This window comes from Camelina sativa, unplaced genomic scaffold, assembly GCF_000633955.1.
Source record: "Camelina sativa cultivar DH55 unplaced genomic scaffold, Cs unpScaffold05561, whole genome shotgun sequence".
In the NCBI taxonomy this organism is placed as follows: domain Eukaryota; kingdom Viridiplantae; phylum Streptophyta; class Magnoliopsida; order Brassicales; family Brassicaceae; genus Camelina; species Camelina sativa.
The window spans coordinates 1-555 of record NW_010926646.1 but is presented as its reverse complement, the minus strand read 5'-3'; the positions used below and the strand labels follow the sequence as shown (position 1 = coordinate 555).

At 46.7% G+C, this 555-nt stretch overlaps 1 protein-coding gene across 1 annotated transcript; it reads right to left on the bottom strand.

Moving 5' to 3' along the window:
• Window positions 1-6: 6 nt before the first annotated feature.
• Window positions 7-550, bottom strand: LOC109131810 (transmembrane 9 superfamily member 12-like; the record flags this gene model as incomplete). Its single annotated transcript, XM_019242988.1, has 1 exon — window positions 7-550. A coding segment is annotated over one exon (528 nt), but the record flags the coding sequence as incomplete, so codon positions are not given.
• Window positions 551-555: the final 5 nt, after the last annotated feature.

Genomic DNA, 555 nt, shown 5'->3' with positions numbered 1-555 from the left:
CTGAGATTTTGTCGTCAAGGTATCAATCGATTTTGACAGAGGAAAAGAGATAGTGGACGAAGTAAAAGGAGGTGAGGAAGCCAATGGTTCCAGTGGCGAGCATGATTGCAATTGCCATGAGCAGAGAGTAACCAATGTAAAGCATGGCTGAGACGGGTCCGCTCAGACTTTGCAGATCAAAGACCAAATAGTTGATGGAGTAAGCAAAAACGTACAATGCGACTGAACCAGACGCATAGAAGGCTTTCCACCACCACCTCCAATCTTCAACGCAGAGGTGCATATAGGTCAAGACCACTGATACTTCTGCACACACAACTACCAAGAGGAGCAGGACTATGAGTAAGAACCCAAATACGTAGTAGAATCTCCCTAGCCATATGCTGGAGAAGATGAAGAACAGTTCTATGAATAGCGTTCCAAAAGGAAGGGTTCCTGCCCCAAGGACTAGAAGCCATGAGGGGTACTTCCGTTCCGGGATTTCCCTTGGAATCTGGTTGGTTCTCACTGGAAACTGGATTGCTTCTGCTCGTGTGCCTAAGAATCCTCCAAACA